The sequence below is a fragment of the Nymphalis io genome, chromosome 29 (assembly GCF_905147045.1).
Source record: "Nymphalis io chromosome 29, ilAglIoxx1.1, whole genome shotgun sequence".
NCBI classification, from domain to species: Eukaryota; Metazoa; Arthropoda; class Insecta; order Lepidoptera; family Nymphalidae; genus Nymphalis; species Nymphalis io.
This window is the reverse complement of record NC_065916.1, coordinates 2,617,263-2,642,413: the sequence shown is the minus strand read 5'-3', so window position 1 is coordinate 2,642,413 and position 25,151 is coordinate 2,617,263. Positions and strand designations below refer to the sequence as shown.

The 25,151-nt window shown below is 36.2% G+C and overlaps 1 protein-coding gene across 1 annotated transcript in view; it reads right to left on the bottom strand.

Moving 5' to 3' along the window:
- Positions 1-25,151, bottom strand: part of LOC126779439 (protein slit) — a 127,357-nt gene that overhangs the window by 37,709 nt on the left and 64,497 nt on the right. Inside the window, exons 3-5 of the mRNA XM_050503367.1 lie at positions 10,454-10,525; positions 9,472-9,543; positions 9,230-9,301 (exon numbers count right to left, since the gene is read on the bottom strand). Coding sequence (XP_050359324.1) covers positions 9,230-9,301; positions 9,472-9,543; positions 10,454-10,525 — 216 coding nt within the window. The remainder of the gene's footprint in view (positions 1-9,229; positions 9,302-9,471; positions 9,544-10,453; positions 10,526-25,151) is intronic.

Below are 25,151 nucleotides of genomic sequence, written 5' to 3'. Positions count from 1 at the left end.
TGAAATATTACTATGTAAAGTTAAAACGCCAACCACACACAATTGATTGTTTATTTTTCGTTATTTTTTTGAGTCGGGGCTTATTTGATTTTTTTTATTTTTAACCCCCGACGCAAAACGATGGTTATTATAAGTTTGACGCGTGTGTCTGTATCTCTGTTTGTCTGTCTACATGAGATCGTAGCTCTCGAACGTATTTAATATTTCTTAGTCAAGAGTGTTTTAGGCTATGTTCGAAGAAAATTGATTCAGCCGTTTAATAGTTATAGGAGGTGGAAGAGGGGATGAAATAGCGATAGTACACGAATATATCCGAGTGAGGTATCAAATGAAAGGATTTGATTTGTGTATTACAACCGTGTGCTTACAAGACAGATGGCCTAGTGGTTAGAACGCGTGAATCTTAACCGATGATCGTGGGTACAAACCCGGACAAGCACCACTGAATTTTCATGTGCTTAACTTGTATTTATAATTCATCTCGTGCTTGACGGTGTAGGAAAACATCGTAAGGAAACCTGCATGTGTCTAATTTCATTGAAATTCTGCCACATGTGTATTCTACCAACCCGCGATAGAGCAGCGTGGTGGAATAAGCTCCAAACCTTCTCCTCCAAAGGGAGAGGAGGCCTTAGCGCAGCAGTGGGACATTAACAGGCTGTTACTGTTACTGTATATAACAAAATTGGATGTTTGAATATGGGGAGCGGGGTTAGTTATAACTTTAGAACCCCAAGTCATCAGTTAAGATTAAAAGTTGTTATCACTATGTCACAACTCATATAATGAATTATATAACTCGACGTAATTTTCAAAAGACGTGTTCTATAGAAACAGATTTTTTTCCCCTTTTATATATTTCCACAATGGATAACTTTGTGAAGTGATGAATAATTTACTCGAATAATAGTAAAGTCGTGTATAAAGGGTATACGAGCTCTTTGAAGAATTTCCCTTTGAGCACTCGTTGCGAGACCTACACGCACTATCAGATTAAATACACACACTACATTTTTTTTATAGAATGGGTGATGCGATTATGGTGCGATTAGCACAGGACCGGTATAATTGGCGCGCCTGTGATGAGGCCAATGTCCAGTGGATTAATGTGGGCTGAATATTATGATAGAATGGGTAGGCGGACGAGCAAATGGGCCACCTAATGGTAAGTGGTCACCAATGCTCACAAATTCGATACCAACCTTGGGAATTGAGATGTTATATGACCGGAACACAACAATATCAGACAAACCAGTAAGTAATTCTAAAATGATATAGTACATTCTATTTTACAGTGTACCTATTTATTTATTTATATATTTGAAAAGGCACATATAATGTACATATATTAAACAACATAACATATGTACCGAGTACAGATACTGTCTTGATGCTCGACAAAAATTGTTGTAATGGCTACAATTTTCTTTTCTTCTTTTTATTTGCTTCTCTTTTTATATAAACATTGAATGTTGAAATTTGATTGCTTAAAAAAAGCTAGCTGTTTATTTTATTCAATAAAATACATATCTAAGTTATGTAAGTAATATATAAGTGATAGTGTAGTTTGAAACGAATAAAAACTTTAATTTATATAAAGCATGATTCTGTGTAAACTAAACATTTTGTATATTAATCTCTGTATAAGTGATTATTATTATGAGACAAATGTCTTAACCCGAGTCTGCACTGGTGGTAGGGCTTTGTGCAAGCTCTAAGTCGCCAGTCTGGGTAGGTACCACCCACTCATCAGATATTCTACCGCAAAACAGCAATACTTGATATTGTTGTGTTCCGGTTTGAAGGGTGAGTGAGCCAGTGTAATTAAAGGCATAGGCAAGGCGCATTGGCTATAAGCGATGGTTGACATTTCTTACAATGCCAATGTCTAAGGGCGTTTGGTGACCACTTACCATCAGGTGGCCCATATGCTCGTCCATCTTCCTATTCTATAAAAAAAAAGTCTCTGAATTTCCCACAAGGGGATCTCTTCTCGTTTTAGCATTTTCCAATTATGGATGTAAATTCGTGTACCTCGATAAAGGCTCAAATGATTGACTGACATTTTGTATTTAGATTAGTTTTTGTTTCTAATAAGATACATCTTTTCTGGAAATAAAACAATTTTTTTATAATTATTAAAGCCGGACAAAGCTCAGTCGCCCAAGTATTATAACTTATGTTATAAATATGAAAGTTATGTTTATTTGTAACGCCTTTTTTAACTACTCAACTGGTTATTATGATATTTGGCAAACACGTTGTCAGGGGAAATACCAACCCTATTACACGGTGAAGCCGCGGGTGAAAGCTATAAAAAAAGTATAGAATTATGTACATATGTATGTATTATATATATGTATTATATTCCAATCTTATCATAGCCAACTGCGCAGGACATTTTATAGTGCACAGGTGTATGCGCAAACACAGGTGCACTCGCTATTCTCTCACTCCCATCCGATACGACCGGAAAGAGTTCCGGCGCAGGACCAACGGCTTTTACGTGCTATCTAAGGCACGGGAGAGTGCACTTTTTATTAAATAGTAAGACGGACAAATAGGCCACCTGATGGTATGTACCACCATCCATAGACATTGGCACTGTAAGAAATATTAACCTGACAACGCCAATGCGCCACCAACCTCGGGTTCTAATATGTTATGTCCCTTGAGTCTAGTTATGGCTCTCTCACCCTTCAAACCGGAACACAACAATAATATCGCTGTTTGGCGGTCGAGTATCCGATGATTATATGGTACCCCCAGACAGGCGACTAAGATACCACCACGTACCTTTCAACGTTCAGACTTCGTGCTACGAAGAATTCCATATAAAGATGATCGTAAACAGGTTTATAGTATATATTGTACTGGAGTGTACGTAACAAAATGGCGCTTCGTTTGTTCTCAACCAGTGCTATAGAAAAGTAACTTCACTATAGAAACACTGTAATGTTTTGTTTTTTTTTTTTAATTCAGATTTTTTAAAGTGTGAAATGAGTTTAAGGTTTATTGAAGAAAATATCTTTTAAATAATCAAACTTTGAATTGAAATATATCATATAATAATAATAATGTCCTCCAGACCGATTTCGGCCACGGCGGCCAATCTCAAGAGAGATTAGCCAACTGCGCAGGAGATATTGTAGTGCACAAGTGTGTGCGCAACGCAAACGCAGGTGCACTCTCTATTCCCTAACTCTCATAATCCGACGGGACGGCAATCCGACACGATCGAAAAGAGTTCAAGCGCAGGACCAACGGACTTACGTGTTTTCCAAATCGCGGGAGTAAACACACTTCCAACTTCCAGACTCCGGGCTGCTACTGAGAATTTTCTGACAGAAAAACCCAATAACTTTGTATTGACCCGATCTGGCAATTGAACCCAGGATCTCCGGGTCTTCGGCTTTTACATCGAGCCACTAGACCAACGAGGCAGTCATATATATATCTTATTCTATACAAATAAATAAGTATTTTTTGTAATGTTTGATGGAAACTAATCTGCTAATATTCACGTATTCCAACCACTGAGCTATTACGACAAACAAATAAAAAATAATCTTTAGGCATATTGATATACTTTCCAATACAGATTTGACCCATTTTTAATATTAGATGAACACTCATAATAAAATTTGTCTGTCCGTTCACATGGGCATATATCATGCTGTCAGCATAGGTTACATGGTGTCTTAAGTAGGTTTGGGGTTAGTGATGTGCGGTGTTGATTATATCGATAAAATTATATTAATAATGTACTGTTCTTTTGTTCGTGGGTTTATTGTTAGTCTGAGATTTGTATATAGCATAAATAATGATGACATAAAAAATAGTTAAGAACTTGGGTAGCTATTGGTGAGCTTTAGTGTTAACAATATACAGTACAGTAACAGCCTGTTAATGTCCCACTGCTGGGCTAAGACCTCCTCTCCCATTTGAGGAGAAGGTTTGGAGCTTTTTCCACCACGCTGCTCCAATTTTTTTTGTTAACAATATAAAAAAATAGAAACAATAGTAGAACTACAAAATTCAAAACCTGAAAATTCATAAATGGTTTTTACAAATGGTCAAAATTTCTCGACGTACGTTATTATTTATAAATGTTACAGCTGTTTGTTAATATTTCCCCACAGTGGGTTTCCCACTTACCATCAGATACACACAGATATATCTGTATATGTATCTCACGTACCTCCTGTATACGCCATATTACAATCGATCGAGTCATTAAGACTCTATGGCGTAATAAAGCAATGTATACATTGCCAATTTGGCTGCATTTTGTGTTTAATTAAATCCACCAGATATACAGGCTTAGTCCTGGCTTAGTGGATAAATTGTTTGTACAAACCGAGGCAGCCGAGTTGGATAAAGCGGCAATAGCGCAATGATTTACGGGATGCAAAAGTCGTAGATTCAATGCTGGCCTAACACAAGCTGGGAACTTAGTTGGAGGGGTAAATAGTTTTTTTTTATAGAATAGGAAGGCGGACGAGCATATGGGCCACCTGATGGTAAGTGATCATCAACACCCATAGAAAATGGCATTGTAAGAAATGTTAACCATCGCTTACATCACCAACGCGCCACCAACCTTGGGAACTAAGATGTTATGTCCCTTGTGCCTGTGATTACAAGTATATAATAGTACTCTTTTTTTTTAAAGCGAGCATTTAATTATCATGTTTTTAATTTCTGTTTATTCATCTCGTGATCGATGGTGAAGGCAAACATGAGGTGAAATCTGATGGAGTAAGCTCCTAATCTTTTCAAAGTGGGGCAGGCCTGAGCCAGCAGTGGGATATTTACAGGCTTGCTAAAAACCTTCAAAAGAGTGTATCTGAAAACGTTTTTTTTTTTCAATAATTATACTTTAAAAATAATTTCTCCTGACTGACTATGAACACACAAAACTACTGATTGCAGGTACATGAAATTAGGAATATATATTTATTTTATAACGTAAGCATCCGCTATAAGGTTTTTTGATATTTCAACTTTAAAAGGAGAAATGGGAGGGGTAACTTCGTGTGAATTTTACCAACAAAGTCGGAACGATCAGCTTCTGAATATCTTCCGATTGGATTAACATAGTGTATAGTTTCGTTTTTAAATCTACATCCGAGTCGAGGGGCGTCGTAATTAGATTAACGGAATCCTGTAACATGGATATAACTAAAGTTCTTATTAAAATAAATAAATAATATTTTAATATTGATTTTAAGAATCAATTTTGGTATTATAACTAAAATTATTGGTAGTAATAAAATTATTGCTAATAATATGATAGATACGAAAGTGAGTTTGTTTGTTTGTTACGATTTCACGTTTAACTACACAAGCGATCATTATGAAATAGTTGTCAGGGCTATAGAGTCCTAATATGTATCTTCCTCGCGTTCACACGCGGACCAAATAGCGGGAAACGAGTAGTTTGTTAAATAGCAAACCCTAATTCTAATGCAACAAATATGTTTTATTTTCACACAATATTACATAATCAAAGATAATTTAGAACGCACTGCAATAATATTAAATATTTAATATTTTTACTTAAATACATATTTTTTTGGCTTTTAGTTGTATATAAAACAAAATCCCCGCCGCCTCTGCCTGTCTGTCTGACTGGGAGATTTACTGGACTGCGCCGCGTAAACCAAGAGTTTTTTTTAATATAGCAAGCGCTTGACTGTTATGACACCCGATGGAAAGTAATAATACAGTCTAAGATGGAGCGCGCTTGCCTAGAAGATGCCTATTCACTCTAGACTTGAAGGTACCCATATTGTAGGTGGTGGAGGAAACGGAGGTCGAATAAACGTAATAAGAAGAGAGAGAGAAGAGAGAGAAGAGGCGAGTAGCTCGTGTCATATAAAAATTAATGTTGGTATACATGTATGTAATTTGTTATAAATTTACTTTCCATTTTTCTATAACTTCTCACTAGATGGCGTTGCAATAATACAACTTCTATAGTATAAACAGGACTTCAGCCTGGTTTTACTTGTACATTATATAATCAAGAACATATTTATATAGAGTAACGATTCGAGTTTTCGAATAGCTCTCACTCACAAATACTCTAAGTACGTTTAGAAATGTAATAAATAAGTATTATTTCAATAAACATAAGCCTGTAATAAAAATATATACACAAAGAAACAAATGGTACGCTTATATCGACAACAATATCGACTAATCCCATCACTAGTGCCAAAGTCACGTTCACTCTATTGTGGGCTAGTTAATCGTATTATAGGACTACCGTCCGGTGTGGCTCTTGTACGAAGTATGCGTTCGTTTTAATATCATTAATTATTGTGTCGATGTTCATTCAATCTGAATGTAAAAACTTTTTTATTTATTTAAAGAGACTTGCAAATAGGCTACCTGGTATATAAATGCGCCAAGAACCTTGGGAACTAAGGTCTTATGTCCGATGCGTATTCTCTCAACCTTGGAACACACCAAGATTAATGTATTGGCGTGGAATATATGATGAGTGGGTGGTACCTACACAGGACTTGCACAAAGAGAACTCCAAGTCACTTCCTCTGGTAGAGGAAAAGTCAGTCACAATGACTGTGAGTTATATTTTGATCGTGTATTTCATATTGTTCGCGTAAAAAAACATAGTATCTCACTCGTGATGTTTAAAACGACACGCTATTTTGATCCTTATATCCTTTACATGTTATAATTATTATGGCCAATGTCGCGTATCGCGTTCTGACATCACGGTCGCGTTCCGTGTTGTGACATTGAAAATATTTATATCATTTCAAGAATACACGCATCAAAACAGTATATCATAAGTCGGTTATCAACATTTATATAAATATATATATATGTATATATATAGGCTACCGCTTGACTGTTATCACACCTGATGGAAAGTGAGATACAGTCTAAGGTGGAGCGCGCTTGCCTAGAATATGCCTATTCACTCTTGACTTGAAGGTACCCATATTGTAGGTGGCGGGGAAAACGGAGGTCAGGAGGGTATTTTAGACTTTAGTGGTGCGTATCAGAAACGAGGAAGCAAATCGTTTCGTTAGTCTTAAATACGTCAACTACGTACGGATGCAGATCTTTATGATGCCTCGCAGTTCTGTGGTAAAAGGTGACGGGGGAACCAAATTAAACAGTTCCTGAGCACACTCTCCGAAATATATTCTGTAGAATGCCGATTTAATTTGAATTTCACGGCTGATGAAGTTAGTTCTTGCAGAACAGCTCTGCAGCTCTTCAGATGTAAAGCATGTCATGATTTTATACCTCTCCTTATTAAATATAGAACAAAATATTGTACGTTTTTATAACTACCCCTAAACAAATAACCTCGTAAGTTTAAATAAACTTTGAAACATTTTAGAGTTATTTGTTTATATTTATAAAAGAATTCTTTATCAGAAAAGGGTAATGATAAGTGTATCCAAATGGTACACTAAGCCTATCAATAAATGTATAGTCTTCGTGGATGAAGTGTATTATCATAGTATTATATTATAAATCTAAAAATTATATCTAGCTTATACCTAGTTTATTTACAATACACATAAAGCTATGGTACCCCGGGTAGGGGGTATGTACAACCTTGCACCATAGAAAGCCCTGAAGGTGAGCAACCTAGCTAGAGGATGACTGTTAGAAGAAATTACAATAAAATATATTGTATACGAATATGTTTCGTTTTGTGAACGATTTTCTAATTAATCATTTGTTAATTTAAAATAAGTGATGATGGTTTTATTTTCGCTTAGGCCTAGTGGACTTGTGAACCGCTCACTAGACCTTAATCGATTTTAGGTAATTTTACTCGTTTTATTACAAAATTAAAGAAGCCTTGTTAAAATCGGTGTTTTGTTGTTTATTTTTGTCGTTCACAAAACGATATAGTTTTAACCATTAAGGGTAAGATTTGGGTATAATGATGAAGAACATGAAACCCGCTAAGCAAGGGTAACGAGTAGTCTGCGAAGCTGTGCCTTAATTACAATTCGTTAATCGACGATTGAAGATGAACATTTTAAACGTTAGATTTGAAATTGGAATCACAGTTTGAGTGTTTTTTTTTTCACTCACTAATGACTAAAGTCGCAATTTTTAATGAATCTTTAATTATTATTTTTTTAAAAGATATGTTCTTATTGAGATCTTGATGGTAGAGTTAAAATAGTGACGATTAAAAGCGCTTCATTTTAAAGGTTACTTGAAGAAATATATTTGATTTAATTACATTTTATGAACAAATAAAGGTATAATTTATTTTTATGAAAATAAATAAAATAGAAAATGTTTTATACCAAAAAGTATTTATAACAAAAATACACTCAAAAGCCTAATTGGCCAATAAAACCGTTAACAAATCAACTTACTTCGTTAATTCTAGTCGATTTAAATCCACTGTTGAATAGGAAGCGCTTTAAATCGCTAAAAGCTGAATCAAAAATAGAGTTGTTTAGTTCAACTTTTGGTTGAAATCTATTCTTTATCCGAGCTAGTTTAAAAAGATTTTTAGAATGGTGGTCAATTGAAGTGGTCATCTTCGAACAGTCAATCTGATTGGGCGAATGGTAATTAAGGGGGTATGGTTACGAGATCAAAGCGCCGGGTACCTACTGGTTTGATTCATACATCAAATTTGAATTTTTTAAAATATATAACCATATAATAAAGATTTGTATTTATTGTTTGTATATATATATATATATATATATATATATATATATATATATATATATATATATATATATATACAAACAATAAATACAAATATATTATATATATTTCAAACTGAATATATAATTTTAATTAATTTATATATTAGTCTTTTTTTTTTTAAATATCACATATATAATAAATAATATATTTCACATAGTATTTAACCAAGAATATGTATATTATTTATTTATTTAAATAATTGTTAAAATGCAAATGATGTAAATAAATATATATAATATTGGCTATTTGATATATATTTTATTATGTCTTATTATTATTAAATATAAAATAAATTTCAAATTTGATTTATGAATTCAATGAGATGCTGAAGATTTAACCTTAAAAAGATTTTACGGTAATAAAAATAATTATAAATATATATCAAGCTTATAAAAACCTTCGTAAGATTTCAATCATCAGCATTTTACGAGAAGGGGGGGGGGTGAGAATGCGGGCACCACACCATTGGCTGGGTTAGCCCAAACCAACTACTCACAAACGCTGTAGATGCCTCAATCTCACAAAAAGGCCATCAGGCAAGTGGCCGAGTCGATTATTGCTCAGTTTCCTGAAATTTAAATACAAAAAAAAACAAATGACAACACGACAAAGTCATCCCGTACGAAATACTCGGTTCGTGGTTCACGATTGGTCGGTTTTGATTGTGTTGCAAATGTGTTAGAGGACGGCACAACTTTGTAAAAACGTCTTTTTAAAATATTTAATAATTGTACTCACAAGCGTTCGAGTGCGTTCAGCTCCAAGAATGCGTCGCGTTCGATCGTATGTATTTGATTTTCTGATAATTGTCTGAAAAAAAAGAAAAAATACTTAACATGGTATAGTAAATAAAAAAAAAATTATATAAAATACAGTTTTTTAAGGTCGCGAGTTAAAATTGCCTCCTGTGTTTGAGTGAACTATATTTTTCGTATACCATTCCAATCGAAGGAGTAAAGATAAACGAACCTTAGATTTACATATCCCACGCGATTCGCTACAGCTCTGCTGTATTGTACACCACGAACAGTTCTCGATTAATACATCTCTATATATAACACGACACTGTTACACTTAACTACTTATATACTTTGATTTCACTTCCAAAGTTCCGATAGCAAGCTCGCGGACATTCAATAAGCCATTTCGCATATCCATAATGAACCATAGCAGTCAATCTCGACCAATAACATCGACTCGATTCAAGGTAAGAGTTGTTTATTTGACTTTACTCCTTTTGTGGTTGCAATAGGGTACATAATTGCGTTGTTTATATGCCCAATAGAAGTCACTGATTTTTGTCAAGGCGGCTAACATCAAGAGATGTTAGTCAACTGCGCAGGACATATTATAGTACACAAGTGTGTGCGCAAATGCAAACGCACTCTATTGCCACATTCTCATAATCCTATGGATCGGTTTCAGATTGGATTGGATCTGCCTGAGTGCAGGACTAAGCTTTCAGACTCCGGGCTGCTACTGAGATTCTTCAACAGAAAGGTCCAACGTGGGGATTGAACCCAGGACCTCGGGGTCTGCGAGTGCATTCTGTGTTCAGATTGCGAATTATGTGAAACTCAATGTTGGTATCTTCAAATCCAGAGTAAACAGGTTTCTTATAGGCAAGCGTGCTATATCTTAGACCGTGTCGATGCTTAACATCAGGCAAGTCAACGGTCAAACGTTGGCCTATTAATTGTAAAAAAAAACTCGTACTTACAGAATCTTCAATTCCTTCAAGTTCTGGAAGTCACTCTGGAAAATGATGCTGATGTTATTGCCTTGCAGGTCTCTGAAACAAGTTACAGGTCATTAGAATTCCGTCAGGATATTTATTGTCTTTAATTATAAATTCATTCGATAAAAATATATATATATCGAGATATGTAACAGACGCATGGACGAACGGTCTATGTACACGGGTTTACTTCGTGGTATGACTGAGTGACTCATCAGATATTCTACCGCAAAACAGCAGTACTTAGTATTATTGTGTTCTGGTTTGAAGGGTGAGTGAGCCAGTGTAAATACAGGCACGATGAAAAAAAGAAAAAGTAATCAATTCAAAAGTATGAAGCTTAAAATCATCTTTTAATATCCGTTTATGCCTTCAATTCGCCATTTTGATTTAGCGCCATCTCTTGGTATCGATTGGAATTGTCAAAAAAGTATATTCCAACAAGTTACAGCAAGTCGAACTAGCTCTATGAATATTTAGAACTTGAGTGCTCTCAATTTAACAGCCGATCACTATGGTAAATCACTTACCTCGGGGAAAAGTGAGTTAGGTGCTTCTAAAATGTACATACATGTAACATACAAAGAATCCTAGACATATGCCTCTTCAAAATCTAAGTATATAATGCTTATTTGAATTATATATATTTAAATTAGTAGATAGTAGAGATGGCCTAGTGGTTAGAACGCGTGAATCTTAACCGATTCAAACCCGGGCAAGCACCGCTGAATTTTCATGTGCTTAATTTATGTTTATAATTCATCTCGTGCTTGACGGTGAAGGAAAACATCGCGAGGAAACCTGCATGTGTCTTATTTCGCTGAAATTCTGCCTCATGTGTATTCTACCAATCCGCATTGGAGCAGCGTGGTGAAATAAGCTCCAAACCTTCTCTTCAAAACGGAGAGGAGGCCTTAGCCCAGCAGTGGGACATTAACAGGCCGTTACTACTGTACTGATAGAAGTTATCTTTCGGACAGTCAGACATTTCCATTTTGTTTATTCGTATAGGTAGAGGAGCTAGCATTTTTATAATATTTTTACTTAAAAATAAGTTTTTCCTTCAGATATCTGGCATATCAATTTTACATTTGAGCTTTAATAAAAAAAAAAAAAAAACTAAAAAAATTATAAAAGATCTTTCAAAGAAACTGGTCCACGTTTTTGATGACCCAAGAGCTGGCGCTTGTTTAGCTTAAAGGCTGAGTCTAGCGGTGCAGAGAGGGTAATGTAAAATAATGCCAGCATCTTGGGTGCAATGTCACAGACAAGCTTTTAGACGGCGTGTTTTGTTCTATAGATTTGTTATGAATAATTTGTTTTCGTTTTAGTTTTAGTTTACACTTGTAGAATAATTTTTAAATTCAATTATCATTGTTAAAATTAATTACGACAATTAATTTATAATAAATGAAAAGTAAATATGAGATAAGATGAATTATAAACATAAGTATATGAAAGTCAGTGGTGCTTCTAACCACTGGGCTATCAATCTCTGAGATTTTATTCTCCTTGAATCTACATACCAAATTGGAAAAACGTTTAGTTAAATTAAAATAGCTTTTAAGTCTTCTTGAATAGAGTTTATTATGGCTCGCTGTGCAGTACAGTGTGGCAATGTTGAAAGAAATGAAACAATTGACCAGGTCTTCAAACACGGTGTCTCTGTTTTTTATGGCTATTTTAAGGAAGAAAGAAATACGTATTCGTCTGTAGTATAACTAACATCGACTGTGATAGCAAGGTGTGCTATAATTGAAGCGAAAACTTCTTTAGGCGCGTTACGCTGGTTTTAGGGGGTAGACTCGTCGGATAGGCTTCGCGTCACCGACATGCCAATGTTAATATAATGAATTTTCAATATTTCCGGCCTGAAATCTGGCTGTTATCTGGTTGTTGTTATTCCAGGTACGTTAACCCTCGTGTAATTATGGCTCACTCGCCTTTCAAACATCAACACAACCATACTAAGCACTGCTGTTTAGCCGTAAAATTATTTACTATATTAAGTAGTAAGTAATATCCCGGGGCATTTTTCACACACGGCCATCTGATTCCAAATTAAGCTTGTACAGAGCTTGTGCTATGGAAACCAGACAACTGAAATACTACATATACTACTTTTCTTTTGTAAATACATACTTATATAGATAATTACACCCAGAGGACAAACAGACATGTTCATGCACACAAATGCCTGTCCTGGGTGGGAATCGAACCCACGACCTTCGGCGTGAAAGGCAAGCATCCACCAACCACGCCAACCGGCTCGAATATATTGCGTATACCGTGTGACTTTATTTAAATATGCATTAAGCATGCTGCCTTGAGCATCGCTAGCAATTCGAAATGTTTCTAAAGATACACATTTCATTTAAAACACGTTGCTAAAATACACACGTAGCTAAGTTATGATTCGTTAGTATGGCACGTGTCTGGAATACTTGGGGGTATGAGGTTTCTTCGAAATGAAACTTATATACCGTAACAGCCTGTGAATGTCCCACTGCTGGGCTAAAGGCCTCCTCTCCTCTTTTTGAGGAGAAGGTTTGGAGCTTATTCCACCACGCTGCTCCAATGCGGGTTGGTGGAATACACATGTGGCAGAATTTCAGTGAAACCAGACACATGCAGGCTCCCTCACGATGTTTTCCTTCACCGTAAAGCACGAGATGAATTATAATCACAAATGAAACTTATATGATGGGTCGATTTTCAATGTCATATTTTTTTTTACAGCAGCAAGGCAGACGTCATGGGGTTAATGGTAAATTAACCATAAATATTGACAGTGTAAGAAATATTAATTACAATAATCAAAAAGCTTACTTATAAGATAAAGTCCTTTCGTCTATTGGTTTGAACGTAATAAGCTCAAAAACGACTTAACAGATTTTCGTACGGTTTTCACCAATGGACGAAGTGACCCATAAGGAAGAATTGATTGTGTGAAAAAATTATTAAGGTTTTGCGTAAATTGGTTGAAATATGACGATGTTTGTTGAAGATGTGGGGCATACCAGTCATGCCGAGTGTGAGCTTTACTGGCGCGTACACCAATATGGTTATATGTATTACGATATAAACATTGTATGTGGATCCTTATTATACAGTATTATAGAGTTTCTGCCCGAGTGTGAGGGAGGGGAGTTTTTACTGGTAGGGATTTGTGTACTGGTGGTAGATCTTTGTGCAAGCTCGTCTGGTCAGGTACCACCCACTCATCAGATATTCTACCGCAAAACAGCAGTACTTGGTATTGTTGTGTCTCACTCACCCTACAAACCGGAATTGAAGGGTGAGTGAGCCAGTGTAATTACAGGAAAAAGGAACATAACATCTTAGTTCCCAAAGTTGGTGGCGCATTGGCATGTAAGCAATGGTTAACATTTGTTATAATGCCAATGTCTAAGGCTTTGGTGACCACTTACCATTAGGTGGCCCATATGCTCATCCATCTACCTATAATATAAAAAAGGGACATACGCGGTAAGAAACTCGTATTGATACCTTTTTGATAAGCTTATTGTATTCATTAAGGATAATTAAAGACAATAATCGTGTTTTTTTATTCTATCTTTCAAATTAGCCAATCAAAAAGAAGTTCTATTTTCAAAACTATTTTTGTTCTCTTTTCAAATAATTTATATGGTTACCCTACATCCATGTCAATTAAGATATAATGAGGTCAATAATCGAATTCGAGTATGCTAGTGTTGTGAATTATATCGATAATTAGAAGTTATAGAAAATTAATATCGTTACGCAAGTGATGTGTTTATGAGCATCTGCGATTATAAATGTAACAAGGTCACGGGTTTGATTCTCGGCAGCAGATTGGGCAATTAAATTGAAAATGATATCGATGTTTAGATAAGCTTTATAGTGATGTAAATCTTGTTCTATAATTCTAGTTAATAATGACGTTAAGTAAATTTTATTAGTGCTATTTGCCTTCAATATATTTATGGTCTATAATAAATATTGATTAATAAATATAATTTACTAGCTACCCTTCCCGGCTTGGCACGGGCAGAATAATGGTCAATATAAAGCGATTTTATCGTATTACATATGAGTCTATCGGTTTCAAAGTAACAGCCTGTGAATGTCCCACTGCTGGGCTAAGGCTTCCCCTCCATTTTTAAGGAGAAGGTTTAGAGCTTATTCCACCATGCTGCTCCAATGCGGGTTGGTGGAATACATATGTAGCAGAATTTCAGTGAAATTAGACACACGCAAGTTTCCTCACGATGTTTTCCTTCACTGAAGCACGAGATGAATTATAATCACAAATTAAGCACATGAAAATTCAGTGGTGCTTGCCCGGGTCTGAACCTACGATCATCGGTTAAGATTCACGCGTTCTTACCACTGGACCACCTCGGCTATTTACCGTCGGCTTTCGGTTTACACGGTATATATAACTCTCAGTCGGCATGTCATGCGTGCCCCATGTTTTTTTCTGACATCTTCAACAATCATCGTCATATTTCAACCAATTTATACAAAACATTAATGTATTATACACTAAAACCTTCCTCGTGTATCACTTCGTCTATTAGTAAAAACCTTATCAAAAATTTGTTTGGTAGTTTTTGAGTTTATCGCGTCCAGACAGACGCGGCGGGAATTTTGACATATAATATGTAGTAATCGATGTAAGCAGATGAATATGACAGTGTAACGGCTAATTTTGAGCCGGTCGGTTTGTCTCGGTAGAATCTACATCCAGAAGCGGTGGTAGCTTTACAAATAATATTATAATGCTATTATTTGTTGTTGCAAAGGCAAATAAATATGCTGATGATGAGTGATCACGACTTTTTGAGAATCTTTCACTCAAACGCGGTGTAAGCATTGATTCCCTGTGCCGGTTAATATATTTACAACCAACTGTTATACAATATATCGATATATTAAAGCACATCACTAAAATACCTGGAACAGCTGGTACATAATTGATCAATCGTATATAATTAATATAAATGATCTTCAATAACCATTTATTAACGTATATAATATTTTTTGGACCAATAACGGCATCTGGATACAATCACAAGGGACATAACATCTTAGTTCCCAAAGTCATTGGCGATGTATGGGAAGGTTAATATTTCTGACAGCGCCAATGTCTATGGGCTTGTACCACTTATCAGGTGACCCATTTGACAGTTTGCCTTCCAATTTTAATTTTTTTTTTATAGAATAGGAAGGCGGACGATCATATGGGCCACCTGATGGTAACTGGTCACCAACGCCCGTAGACATTGGCATTCTAAGAAATGTCAACCATCGCTTACATATCTAATGCGCCACCAACCTTGGGAACTAAGACGTCCCTTGTGCCTGTAATTACACTGGCTCACTCACCCTTCAAACCGGAACACAACAATACCAAGTACTGCTGTTTTGCGGTAGAATATCTGATGAGTTGGTGGTACCTACCCAGACGAGCCTGCACAAAGCCCTACCACCAGTATAATAATAAAAAAACAAGCAAATTAAATTACTAATTAAATTACTATTAGTAAAGATGGGACATTAGTCCTTTCCAATGGGAGGAGTAACCTTTAATGGATATGACGTCACTGGTCGAGGTCTAAAATAATCTTTGCTTTTGTAAGTTGTTATCGGAACTTTGGAAGTGAAATCAAAGTGTATATAAGTACCAGTACTAGCTTACAGCCTGTGAATGTCCCACTGCTGGGCTAAGGCCTCCTCTCCCTTTTCGAGGAGGTTCGGAGCTTATTCCACCACGCTGCTCCAATGCGGTTTGGTGGAATACACATGTGGCAGAATTTCAGTGAAATTAGACACATGCAGGTTTCCTCACGATGTTTTCCTTCAGCGTCAAGCACGAGATGAATTATAAACACAAATTAAGCACATGAAAATTCAGTGGTGCTCGCCCGGGTTTGAGCGCACGATCAACGGTTAAGATTCACGCGTTCTAACCACTGGGCCATCGTGTAATAGTGTCGTGTTATATATAGAGATGTATTAATCGAGAAATGTTTGTAGTGTATAATACAGCAGAGCTGTTAGCGAATCGCATGGAAGGTATAAATATTAGATTGTTATATATAGTGTTTATTTATTACGCTTTCAGGACTTAACTACTCAACTTCAAACATGAATTTCTATAAGCACGTATCAGGGGTACAGAAAATCTTATGAGCAGGGAGAGCCACGATCGGAAGTTATTAAAGAAATTTTTTTTCACTTTAAGGCGGCCATTTTGATTTCGTGCGCGCGCATTCATAGTTCGGATTATAAGTCTTGTATAAATAAATCAAATTGCATTAGGATAACTGTTCAACAGCACGGCGTAGCTATATAAAGCTTCTATTGGATTATTGTTAGTCTGTTAGTTTATTTCTTATAGTATAGTATAGTAACAGCCTGTGAATGTCCCACTGCTGGGCTAAGGCCTCCTCTCCCTTTTGAGGAGAAGGTTTGCAGCTTATTCCACCACGCTGCTCCAATGCGGGTTGGTGGATTACACGTGTCAGAATTTGAGTGAAATTAGACACACGCGGGTTTCCTCACGATGTTTTCCTTCACCGTATAGCACGAGATGCAGTATAATCACAAATTAAGCACATGAAAATTCAGTGGTGCTTTTTTTAAATTATATTTTAAATATAAGTGGTTAAGTGTAATAGTGTTGTGTTATAAATAAAGACTATTGCTTATTATTATCGACTTGACTATTGCATCGTGCCTAATCGTGAACGAGGCTATAGGGCGAACGAGCCGCTACTTAATTGCAGACTCATAATTGAATACCAATAAAGAACAGTGCTGCCAGTGTAAAAAACATTGATTAAAATTTTTTATCGTGGAATATTGTACAAAAAATTGTATCGGAAATTTTAATACTGAGGTTTTTAATTATGTCAGACGTAATTAAAAAAACTCGCTGTAAATATTCGATGACTTAAGATTTAAGGAATTCTATATTCTTATAAAAACTGCAATGGTTGTCGTTTATAATAAGATACGACATTGGTATTCACTTACTTCATTACCCGTGAAATGTCGAGAACCGACTTTAATGTAAATTATTCTGTAATAAATATAATATTATTTACATTAATTATATTTTTGAAATATATAAAGTCTGGTTTCGATAGTTTTCGTTAAGATCGATGACGTTTCTATCATGACAGGTCAAAGAACTGGGGAGAAGGGAGGTGGAAAAGGGTGGGGGAAAGTGCGTACTGTGTCACCCTTCATCAGTGTTACCATATGCAACGTTATAATGTTAAAAATCTTCCATATTTCCTACCGTAACCGTAACAGCCTGTGAATGTCCCACTGCTGGGCTAAAGGCCTCCTCTCCTCTTTTTGAGGAGAAGGTTTGGAGCTTATTCCACCACGCTGCTCCAATGCGGGTTGGTAGAATTCACATGTGGCAGAACTTCAGTGAAATTAGACACATGCAGGTTTCCTCACGATGTTTTCCTTCACCGTCAAGCACGAGATGAATTATAATCACAAATTAAGCACATGATTGAATGAATGAATTAAGCAGATGAATCTAATTACAGCTTCAATATATACATAGATAACTGGAAGTTTTCTTTAAAGTTTCTCGCAGACAGTGTATCTCAAAGCGTTATCTCGTGTAATTACTAGCGGGGGTAAGACGCTCATTACACTTTGGGAACCGCGAAATCTTGGGGTACGGTTACATGGAAAAGTGATTTAGATGAATATTATTGCAAGTTATTATAGAGGGTTTATAGTTTATTGTACACCACAAAGAGAAAAAAAAATACAAAACATGGTTACAGCCTAAATAAAAGCATCGTATATTATATATTATATAATATTTATCTACATATTATATATTATATAATATATAATAGGTAGGCGAATTGGTAAATGGGCCACCAGATGGTTAACTGTCATTATTATCATATAAGAAAAGAAGTATATGTAGTATATCAGTTGTCTGGTTTCCATAGCACAAGCTCTGTACAAGCTTAATTTGGGATCAGATCGCCGTGTGTGAATAATGTCCCAGGATATTATTTATTTATTTTAACATATTAAGCATTGATGAATGGCGGTTGAACATTTAATCGGTGGGTGGTACCTCCAGGCCTGCAGAGCCCTACCACCAAGTAATATTTATTCGATTCTCGGTTATCGAAACACTTTTATTCACAACTGTACTTTGGCAGACTGAAATTAATCAAAGCTGAGTTTTGGTTACAGAAATAGTTTAAGCACTCTTTGAGAGGGTGGGAGGTTACGGGAGGAGGTTTAAGGACAAGAGGTAATAGAATAAGTTTAAATCTAAGACAGTACTAAAATTAATGAGCCTCGAGATAGAACGACTTCGAATCTCTAGTTATTGTTAAATATTTGATGGTAGGGCTGGGTGGTATCCCGTAAGGCCCCTCAAGACAATCGCTGTTTCTTTAGTAGGTAATCCAAAGCATAAGAGCGCACTAGGCGTCCAAGGTACCGTCGAGTTCCACATACTTCATGTGATGTAACAGGTATAAGAGGTTTTTCGAGCGAGATAAAAAAGGTACCACCCACTCATCACCTATTCTACCTTCAGCAGTGTTAGCTAACAACAATGCTTATTGTTGTATTCCGTTTTGAACAGTCAGTGAGCCATAACTACAGGCACATAACATAACATCTTAGTCGCCAAGTTGGTGGCGTATTGCCTATGTAAGGGATAGTTGATTTTTCTTACAGTGCCAATGTCCATGAGCGGTGTTGACCACATACTGGTGGCCCTCTTGCCAGTCTGCTTACCTATTTAATACATATATAAATAATAATAATTAGTAACCGTTGAAAAGACACCTTTATATATGTATATATCCAAGTATTGCTTATAATGTACAAGGTAACAAGTTTTCGCACGCGGTTTTGCCCGCATTTGGGGGGGATGGGAGGTGTTAGGTATGAAAATAGTAGTCTTTGTTCTTACTTGGAGTTCAAACTTGCTCCATAACCAAATTTCATCAAAAATAATTCAGTGGTTTAGCCGTGAAAGCGTGACACACAGACAGAGTTACTTTCGCATTTATAATATGAATAGATTGATATAGATATATATTCACTGGTGGTAGGGCTTCGTGCAAGCTCGTCTGGGTAGGTACCACCCACTCATCAGACATTCTATCGCAAACAGCAGTACTTGGTGTTGTTGTGTTTCGGTTTGAAGGGTGAGTGATGGTTAACATTTCTTACAATGTCTAAGGGGGTTGGTGACTTACCATCAGGTAGCCCATTTGTCCTGCCCGTCCGCCAGCTTATTTTATAAAAAATAGCTTAAATGCTATGCTATAAATGATATATGAAGTATAAATCTGATTGTAAACCAAGTTGAATTGTTGAAAAAAAAATGGCAATCGTTGTCAAATTAATTCGGATGCTCCGCATTGCGACCTGGCGGAGTGCCAATCGCAGGAACAGACATCGAGTTTTGGTTTTAATTTAATTTACCTGTTACCAAACGTGCGCTTCAGTAATGCTAATTTTATACGTGAAATGAAATAAGGAATACAATGTGTTATGGACTTCAGATAAGAGTAGCACCTAGATTCTGAGTTTCCTTCGCCGGTTCTTAAGCAGTGCGATTCTGTAAGAACATACTCATCTCATCCGTGAAATGTTGACAACCGATTTATCGTGATATACTATATTGACGCGTGTTTTCTTGTAATGTTATGATTATTACGGTCAATATCGCATAGCACTATCTGACATTACACGACCGTTTTCTGCGGCGAGTGAGTGTTTTCTTCTTACAGAAAAGCCTTGCAGTTTTGAGGTGTGTATTTCCGAACCGGTGGTAGAATCCTGCCAATCAATAAGCAAGCGTAACGCTTCTATATTATTACACTACTTTGCAGTCTCGGTGGAACACGGTGTTCGTTTCTATAATAAAATTTCCACATAAAACTTTGCCTATATATTATGTTAAGTCTTATGTCAATAAATATTGATATATCAACCAACATAAGATTATATAAATGACAAAAAAGCGTTTAGTTAATAGTTGTTAATTTCCAAAATGATATGCATAAAGGAAAATGTCGAAAAATGTGCTCACATAATTAAAAAAACTAACGAAGCATCATTCATATACAAGTTTATATAAATCATAATCATAGATTTAGAGGATATTAAGAATGTTAAGGGTCTAAGATGGGAGTCAATACAGTACTTTTTTTTTTTTTTTTATAGAATAGGAAGGCGGACGAGCATATGGGCCACCTGATGGTAAGTGGTCACCAACGCTCTTAGACATTGGCATTGTAAGAAATGTCAACCATCGCTTACATATCCAATGCGCCACCAACCTTGGGAACTAAGATTTTATGTCCCTTGTGCCTGTAATTACACTGGCTCACTCACCCTTCAAACCGGAACACAACAATATCAAGTATTGCTGCTTTGCGGTAGAATATCTGATGAGTGGGTGGTACCTACCCAGACGAGCTTGCACAAAGCCCTACCACCAGTACAGTAACGATGATCGTGGGTTCAAAGCCAGGCAACCTTGACGGTGAAGGAAAACATCGTGAAGAAACCGGCATGTGTCTAATTTCACTGAAATTCTGCCTCATGTGTATTCCACCCACCCGCATTGGAGCAGTGGTGGAATAAGCTCTAAACCTTCTCCTCAAAAAAAAGGAGAGGAGGCAGTGGGACATTCATAAGATGGAAGACAAAAGAAAGAAAATATTATAATTCATTAGAAAATTAAGTCTTCGTGCGGCGTTCGTCGAGGCATTTTTTATTATATTTAAAAAAAAAAAAAACAAAAACGCTTCTAGCGGAAGCTAGTAAATTATATATTTTCACGATTCTATAATCTTTCAACATAAACAGACAAATAGTTATATAAATACAATTATGCAATATTAATAATGCCTCTAACATTCTCCCCAACCAATAAATCACTAGAAAGTACCATAACGATTGTCAAGCTGGATTCCGGCCAGAAGTCGACCGGGTTCTGTACATAAATGAATTAAATTGAAACTAATGACTCAACTCCGCAGACGAGATGAAAATTGTAGATAATACTCTTAATTTGTTGGGCATAAAAAGATTTATAATCAAAATTTTAAAGTTATTTTACTTTAAATTTCAAACGCGTTTGAGCAGAAATTGATCTATTTTACATCAATGCAAGCTTGATTTGTATTTTTAATATAGGTAGGCAGACTGGCAAATAGGTTACTTGATGATAAGCAGTCCCCATCACCCATAGATTGACACTGTAAGAAGTATATCCCATCCATTAATGGCTTAAACACCAGCAGCCTTGAGAACTAAGACGTTACGTCCCTGTGTTTTTTTTTAACAAAGCACCCATTATTCCTGATCCCTTTATCTGATCCCAAACTAAGCAGTTTTTATTATGGAAACCAGACAACTGATATACTACATATACTACTTTTCTTTTGTAAATACATACTTATATAAATAATTACACCCAGACTCATGACAAACAGACATGTTCATGTGCAAAAATATGTGTCCTAGATGTTCACTGTAAGAAATATTCACCTTGCCTGAGATCGCTTAAACGCCACCAACCTTAAAAACTAAGATGTTACGACATTTGTGCCTGTAGATACACTGGCGCACTCATTCAAACCTGAACACAACAATGCTATGTATTAAAACACGTGGGATCAGTGATGTAAACTTTATTCACTAGGTGGCGTTAGTACAAACCACAGATATTTTGATACATTTTACATACTAACACTATGTTTACGAAAATAGTAATTCATTCAATATTAAAATAGCGAATAATAAGTTACTTGGTATTTATATTATCAATTATATATCAATACGTTTCAATATTATAATCTCGGAATGGTTTTACGATTGTCCCACGGAACTCTAAGTTCAATTAATATTAATGCACACGAAGGGCGCATTCCTCAAGGGTTTAGTCTATGAAGCATATAATTGCTGTAAGGCGCTTTAAATTATTCGATATTTCCGCTAAATTTGTTCCTGAATTTGCAGAAATAAGTTTTTGAGATAAAATTAGATCCTTTTTTATTGATGCTGTTCACACTCCCTGCTTTTAAAGATTCTGTTGTGACTAAACTCCACAAAGGTAAAATAAATGAAAAAAAAATTCTGTTATTTATCACAACATTGAAACGGTAGGCAATAAACACTAGTATGTTATATATATATTAAGTAATATATATATATATATATTTATAAGTAAGTAAGTAACAGTAACAGCCTGTTAATGTCCCACTGCTGGGCTAAGGCCTCTTCTCCCTTTTGAGGAGAAGGTTTGGAGCTTATTCCACCACGCTGCTCCAATGCTGGTTAGTAGAATACACATGTGGCAGAATTTCAATGAAATTAGACACATGCAGGTTTTCTCACGATGTTTACCTTCACCGTCAAGCTCGAGACGAATTATAAACACAAATTAAGCACATGAAAATTCAGTGGTGCTTGCCCGGGTTTGAAGCCACGATCATCGGTTAAGACTCACACGTTCTAACCACTAGGCCAATCTCAAGAGAGATTAGCCAACTGCGCAGGAGATATTATAGTGCACAAGTGTTTGCGCAAACATATTCATATTATTTATATAAGCCTCCCCTATCAGCCAACCATCCCGATCTTGGGCAGTCCGCATCCATACCTGCCACCTTTTTTACAATTGTCGGTCCACCTTGTCACTGGGCGTCCTACACTACGTTTGCCTAAGCCTAACACGTGTCGGCTGCGCCTGGAGACATGATCAGCTCACATCCACTTCAGCGAGCTAATTCTACGCGCGATGTCGGTGACTTTAGTTCTCTGGCGAATGTTCTCATTTCGGATTCTATCTGCCAGAGAAACCCCAAGCATCGCGCGTTCCATTGCTCGCTGAGCGACCTTAAATTTGTGGACTAGTTTTACGGTCTGTCCATGCACGCATGTTATACATATACCGTTACGCTTTATCGGCTGAACCACAAAACCGATTTTGATGAAATTTAGTATGAAACAAGCTCGAAGCCCGCGGACTGCCGTAGGCTTCTATTACTGAATACCCTCCACTCTCCCCACTTACAATAGTCGAATAGTCAGCCTCTCGTGAATAAATTAGCAAATGACTCCGAAATGAACGGGTATTTAATTCTTGCTTGTCAATCGGATCTGACCTCACTAATGGTCACAGGCGGGCTTGACTAAAAGTCGTGACATGACTTTGGCTTGGCTTGGCTTAACGTGTCATGGCTCGACTGTTTTAAAATATAAAAAATTAAGTCCCCTCACGTCTGTTCGTCTGTCTGTCTGCGATAAACTCAAAAACTACTGAACGGATATTGATTCGGTTTTCACCAATGAACAGAGTGATTCATAAGAAAGGTTTTGGTGTATAATTCATTAAGGTTTTGTGAAAATTGACTGAAAAAGGATGACGATTTTATAAGATAGGAGAAGATAAACAGTCGAAACAGAGTTATATGTATTACGAGAGAGAGATGACTGCCTCGTTGGCCTAGTGGCTTGATATAAGGCCGCAGACCCGGAGGTCCTAGGTTCAATTCCGAGGTCGGGCCGATAAAAAGTTATTGGGTTTTCTTGTCAGAAAATTCTCAGTAGCAGCCTGGAGTCTGGAAGTTGGAAGTGTGTACAGTCCCGTGCCTCGGAAAGCACGTAAAGCCGTTGGTCCTGCGTCTGAACTCTTTCCGGTCGTGTCGGATTGCCGTCCCATCGGATTATGAGAATTAGGGAATAGAGAGTGCTAGATGCACTCTCTATTCCCTAATTGTTTGCGCACACACTTGTGCACTATAATATCTTCTGCGTAGTTGGCTAATCTCTCTTGATGAAATCGGTCTGGAGGACATTATTGTATGTATTACGATATAAGCAATTTTATAGAGCATTATTCTATCCGTGCAAAGCCGAGTCGGGTGACTCGTATAAAAAAATATAATACCTGTCTATTTCAAAGTCTTAATCTATTATAATATTAGAGTTTTATATCAATCAGATCAGGTTTTTTCGAAATCCGGAATTAAGCAATAATTCTCTATGTGTGTGACGCATTTCCGGTCTAGTGGTGCTCTATTGTTTTCAGAATCATATCATTATTAAAACAATGTTTGGCCTAATGACCGAGTTTCTGTCATGGAAATATCAAAGGATATTATGAACCTGCATGCTTCGAATGATGAATTTTGGCGTGGTGGAATAAACTCCAACTTCATGTCGATATCTATAATATATGTATACAAAACACTATAAAATAAATAGAGTGATAATATTCCTATGGTTAATGACCATAATAACCCATTGATGACGTGACTCTCGAATTTACGTCATAAGTGAGGTTTTATTGATATTAGTAATAAAACAGCAATAAAATTCTATAAATTGTGTTACAATAAACAATCGGTATACAATATTAGTTATTAATATGTACTTATATTATAAAGACATATGATTTGAATGTTTGTTTGTTTGTTTGTAATGGGTAAACTCAAAAAAATATTTTACCTACAGAAAGCTAAATTATCAGCGAGTAACATAGGCTGTTTATATTTTGTTTGAAAAATATTAAAGATCGCTACGAATATTCGAATAATGTAATCCAAGGTATCGAAATATTTCATATAAAATATATACTTAGATAAATGTTCCCTAATCAAATACATAT